Source organism: Anopheles marshallii, chromosome 2 (assembly GCF_943734725.1).
Source record: "Anopheles marshallii chromosome 2, idAnoMarsDA_429_01, whole genome shotgun sequence".
Lineage (NCBI taxonomy): Eukaryota > Metazoa > Arthropoda > Insecta > Diptera > Culicidae > Anopheles > Anopheles marshallii.
In genome coordinates, this window is record NC_071326.1 from 42,373,700 (window position 1) to 42,379,833 (window position 6,134).

Consider the following 6,134-nt stretch of genomic DNA (forward strand, 5'->3'; position numbering starts at 1 on the left):
CACGAAACTGTTTAACAACTCGAAATTCGTTATATTTTGAACCAAAAATTTCAAATGAATGCCGGCCGGCTGTCAAATGCCACAAAATCACAGCCAGTTTTAGGCGGGAAGCGAAAAAATACTGTCGTTATTTTAATTTTTCCCCCATATTTCTTCTTTTAGCTTTCTACTGGGCTTTATTTGCCCTTAATAAATGTTCAACAAGCTTTACTTAACATCATTCTCCACGTGATGATGGATTTTGCGCGGAAAAATGAATAAAAGAATACTCAACCCCTGAAATGAATCATTTAAACGCGTTCGTATTTACGAATCTGTGCTCGATTATCCGGGCCTTGCTGGACGCATGTCCACGGATAACCGAACGGTTTATTCTATCGTCTCCCGTCGGAAGCTGTCTTCCATGCGAAATTCTCTTCCCGTGTGTCGTTTCACCGTCCTAGCAGCAGTATCCAGTTTCCCAGCAGCCACGGTAATCGGTAAAAGGTGTGTGCAAGGATTTTAGTTAGTAGGCATTAATTTCATTCCCTGAGCAAAGCTCGTTGTCGAAGGAAGGAAGGAAGTCGCAGGAACGATCGACGATTCGTAAAGGTTTAGTGCGTTTCACGATACCGCGTGTGAGTGTGACACGACCCGGCTAATTCCGGTTCCTGTTGGGTGGCGTTAGTTCTAGCGATTCTGGTACGGTAAGTGAAGGAATGTGGAGTGTGGTGATGAGTGTGAAACGTCGTACGAACCCACCTCTAGCGTTCCATGTGCTTACTTCAGATGATTTTTTTTCGCGAGGAAAGGCGATGGTGTTTGCAATAAAGTCGAATGGCGACAGCACACTGGGATGAGATTTATGCAAGTCGTCATTTCGATTATTGCAAATTTGCTGCATTCAGCATATTGCTGAGAAAAGATGGCAAAGGCTCACTTTTTCCGTAGCATTTTGCTCAAAGAATGCGCCACGAACAATGAATATACGTAGCAGAACTGATGATTCCGCTGTTCCTAACCTCTCTTTTTGTGCAGAAGGCGATTGGCCGAAGCGTTTTTGTTCGCTTGCTTCATGTTTTCCAAGGCCTACCGTGTATGTGTGTGGCAGTAGACGAAAAAATCTAATGCGTCATAATCGGGAATGTGCAATAATTCTCCTTGTACGGTTTAGTGTTGCAATACGGTCGTTGCTGTGATGTTGTGCAGAAAAACATATTTCTGAGATCGTGTTTCTTATGAACGTTAGCGAATTGATTTCGTCACCGGTTGGGAGAAAGGAGTAAAATTTCTCATGGTCGAACTTGTTGCCTTGTTCTGAAATTTGCATTGTCCTTCTTTGCTTACAGGTTGCGGAGTAATCACACACTGCACGAATAAGAAATCAGAAACAATGACAACCGGAGCTAAGACGGAATCCGAGTGCGAGGTGCCCGACTTTGTCGATGCGCCCGGCTATCTGGACCCGTTTTCGCGTCGCTATATGATGAAGCAGTTCGTCGCGGCATTGCCGGAACCGGCCCAACAGCGCGTCAAGGCGCTCAAGCATCTGCAAGTTGAGTACACCAAACTCGAAGCCAACTTCTTCGAGGAGGTGTACCAGCTCGAGTGCAAATATCAGCAATTGTATCAACCTATTGTCGACCGGCGAAAGGATATCGTGGCCGGCAAGGCAGAACCCACGCCGGAGGAATCGAGATGGGAGGATCCACCGCGCAAGGACGAGAATGAAGAAGGCGAGAACGAGGAGGAAGACGAGGAAATTAACGATAGGTTGAAGAAGATGGCGCTAAATTACCACAAGGAGCTACCTACGAACGGACAGGGCATCCCGAACTTTTGGCTGATGGTGTTCAAGAACACCGAAGCGCTGGCCGAGTTGGTCCATCCGCATGACGAGCCGGTGTTGGAATTTTTGCGCAATCTGAACATTGTCTATGAAAAAGATCCTATGTCTTACGTGATCGAATTCCATTTCGATACCAATCCGTATTTTAAAGACACTGTCCTGACAAAGAAATACTTCTTGCGCTGCAAGATCGACAAGGACGAACCGTTCAGCTTCGAGGGCCCGGAAATTTACAAATGTACCGGTTGCCCGATTAATTGGAACCCGGGCAAGAACGTGACGGTCAAGACGATAAAAAAGCAGCAGAAGCACAAACAGCGCAACGCAACGCGGATGGTCATGAAAACGCAACCGACTGAATCGTTCTTTAACTTTTTCTCGCCACCGCGCGTCCAGGAGGACGACACGCTGGATCCGGAAACACAGTTCCTGATCGGACGTGACTTCGAGGTTGGGCACTTCCTGCGGGCACGCATTATTCCGAAAGCCGTCCTGTACTACACCGGCGAGGTGATGGATGACGAGGACGATGATGATGACGAGGAAGAGGAAGAGGAGGAGGATGAGGAAATGGACGATGAAGAGGAGGCGGAGGAGGAGGAGGACGAGGATGAGGAGGAGGAAGAAAGTGCACCGAAGCCACCGGCGGCTAGTAGCAATCGGGCGAAAAAGGCGAAAGGTGCTCGCGGGCAGGGTGGCGGCGGTGGTGGTGGCAGCACGAAAAAGGGCGAACAGCCACCCGAATGTAATCAACAGTGAGATATCGGCGAACTGGTGGGTCAATTCATGGGATATCAAAAACTGCACGTGTTTTTAAAAAAACCCCAATCATCCTATTTAAAGCTACTACTCCTCTATTAATTATCGTCTACTTGTTTTCGTCCTTGAAACGTTTTTTGTCCGGGATCCTAAAGATGGATGTGTTTTGCATTGACGTGTTATTGATAAGGTAGGAGGCGTAATGGCACTCCGTTCGGTAGTAGAAAACAAAAGCATCATCAGCAAGCAGGGAATCGGAAGGCCAAGTCTTCAGAAATTGTTAGTTCTATCGACTTCAGGAAAACAGGTTGAAATTGAACTGATACAACAACAAAAACATTCTGCGAGGAGAGGAAGATTACAGATGTTACGAGAAAACAGGATCATCGAGAAGCGAAACCTACTTCTTCTATAATTATATTTGTTCTTTATGGTATGGTGCGTCATGTCCGGAAAAGAATCTTTGTATTCCTGGTATCGAAATACTCTAGCATTGCTAAGTTTCGTACGAAGTTAAGTTGTCTATTATTCATTTCTACATTTACTGTCGTTTACGCATACAACCACACACATGCGCTCATTTTCAAGCAGGCTTATGGTATGCCACAGACTCGCTCGCACGATCGTTGACGGTATATTAATTTCAAATGAACAGGGTTAGCAAAAGAGTTTTTGTGTGTAAAAGCGCATTGAAGCACAGACCGAGAGCACACATGGGATGCAGCGTGTGTTGCGTTCTTTAAAATGCAGCATTCATAGAACAGAAAGCTAAACATTTAGAAATCTGGCGCAGCCACAGTACCGTTCTTTTTTCCATTGTAATAAATCGTGAAGATCGACTTAAAGCAGAACAACACGTAACGAAAACTATACACTAATAAAAACTTGTATTTATGTTATCAGGAAACAGCATAGAACTTTTTCTATCGCCTTCGGACGCAGTGCTTTATTTTTGGCTGCATTTTATTCTTAGCGAGACGAACTAACTATTTTCGAAGGATTTGTTTAGTAATCAGTTTAGACACGCTTTTTATAAAACAGTGTTGGGTTTTAGCAAACTGAACATGTTTAGCATTTCGGCATGCTGCAACCAGTTTCAACGGGTGAGAATTGCATCGATATAATCTTTTAAACAGGCGTAAAACATTGCATCTTTACCTTCGGCTTTGGCGGTATAGTGTTATGAAAGCCAGTATACGTTTCTAAGCGCAAAGAAAACCTATGATGGAACCGAATAAAGTGTGGAGTAACTTGCAAGGATTTATAATATGATCATTTATAGACGAAGAAGAAGAGACGAATGTGTACAAAAAGAAGCAGCGGTAATGAAAAATTGCTGAATGTTTTAATTTGTGTTCACACACACACTCGAAAGCTGACCCGTTCATTATTTTATTATTATTTGGTTGACTGCATTTGGTATTAATGCTTAATTGCTCAGTTAGATTTGCTGTTTAACTAACAAACATCAAAGATGTTTCTACTGCAATAAATGATTTCATAAATTCTCTTATTTGGTGAATGGTTTCCCGTAACTCGATCCATTTGTCCGTATAACCAACATGCTTTATATGGAAGATCTAGTTCAAAATGAATTTTGCGCTCAACACTCGTACTGTTTTTGATGATTCAACGTTTTTCAAAGGTAGAAAAATTTAAGAAATAAAATTTATCAGAAAAATAACTTTCGATAATCTCTCCCGAAAACAACTTTGATAAGTTTGGCTCAATTTCCAGTAGATGGCGCTAGCGTGAAAGCTCTTTTGAGATAGAATGGCGCTCCGAGGTTGAAGGCAACGATTTCCTTTCAAAGTGACCAATGTGTTAGTGGTTCATTGTGGTAATCAAGCGAATGGATAATTAAAGCTGTAAGAATAAATAAAAACGAACAAATCTGCAAGTAATTACATTTTCATGAGCACGCAGCCACGCGATGTTGAACTCTAGTGGAACTGAAGAATCCACCGATCCAAATCCGATCTCTTGCCTCCTCGTCGCGCTGGTTGATTATTTGCCGACCCGAGATTCGTTACCCCACTGCAGCACCGATCGCCATATCGCAAAGTAGTAGGACTTCTCGTCGAAGTTTTCGGTTGGAGTAATGTTGTCGGATGGTCGCCCGCGATTCGCGTTTTGCCTAATTGGTTATTGCCTCTGTCCCTTATTCGAGAATTTGTAACATGTCCCGTGATTTGGAGCTTACATGAGCTGGCCAACCGGTGAGGTTCAAAATGGTGGGCCAAGCAGACATGACCTTTACCGCCTTTATGATTGTATGTGTTGGGTGAGCTGGGGTTCGTCGCATCTGTTCGAGCAGCTGGCATAGTGATTGTCAAGAGACTCATAAGCCTCAGCTTTCACTAAGATGTATTGTGTGATGTCGCGACTTACCTGTGTATTCACATGTCCAGGAACTATTAATACCCCCTCCCATTGAAGTAAATTCTACTTGGTCGCCCCGATATCACGTTGTTTGTGGTGAATGCCCGTGTGTTTCTTAGTTTACGGGTGTGGGAGGCTCAAAACCCCCTTCAAATCGGATACTCTTGGGGGTTAGTAACCAAGATGCCTATGAAGATCTTTCCTTCGATTCAACAGAAATAAGATACGCAAGCAGAAAGGAGGAAAATTGGACATTTGTAATTGGGGCGCCAATATCTTGATGATAGTTTTAATTTTTAATCTTATTTTTTTTTGTTGGACTAATTAGTGGGACTTCGCAATAAGTGATTGTTCATAATGTTACTATCGGTGATTGATTTATGCTTGAAGTAATGTAACATTATTCGTCTGTTAGCAAAGGGTAGATTCACCTGAACTATTTAATCATACCTTCATTACAATTCCACTCACATGCACACCGTAGAACCGATTTAGTATAATTCCTGTAATGTTTTGCACGCTGTATCCATCCTAATGATGTATCTTCGAAGATGTTACACTCATCGTGATATCAATTCATTACTCTGCCCGGTTCCGCACACGTTCATCGGAAGGATTGGAAAGTTCGTGAGATATTTCGTTAAATTATTCATCACGAAATCTATATAGCGCTGGATGTGGTTCGTGGAGATGTGACACAGCACATACTGGCCCTACGTACCAGCGGGTCTGATTGCAGTAACTGCAAATTAACGATTGACAAGAAGTTCGGCAGCATGTACCATGCAAGGATGAGGATTCAATTATACCACAGAGAAATTTTAGCACACGCTGAAGCCCTGATTGAATGGTAAATTGGTAACTTTGACAATCTTTCCCGACCATTCCGAAGCACTCGCGGTACCGGTTCCCGGTGTGGAGGTCTCTTTTTATTCCCTTCCACGGTACACCGAAACTCGTTAGGCGCGGTGTTTAGAACTCTAGTTTTCCGAGCAAATGCAGTGGTTTCGGGTGCGTTTGACACCGGCAGGCAGGCAAGTTTACCGCTGTCAAAGTGCCGGCACTCTGACAAAGTTCGCAATCGAATTAACGTAATCCACGCAATCCGCCTGTCAGCATCAGGGCGGGTCCAACTCGGTGGAGGGATGAGCCGGAGAGGTGCCGT

General features: G+C 43.8%; 1 protein-coding gene across 1 annotated transcript; it reads left to right on the forward strand.

Annotated features, from left to right (window-relative positions):
- The first annotated feature begins 1,372 nt into the window (after window positions 1-1,372).
- Window positions 1,373-2,587, forward strand: LOC128710102 (nucleosome assembly protein 1-like 4). The gene has a single exon (XM_053805144.1). It carries the CDS (start codon window positions 1,373-1,375, stop codon window positions 2,585-2,587), a length of 1,215 nt encoding a protein of 404 aa, XP_053661119.1.
- The last annotated feature ends 3,547 nt before the right edge of the window (window positions 2,588-6,134 follow it).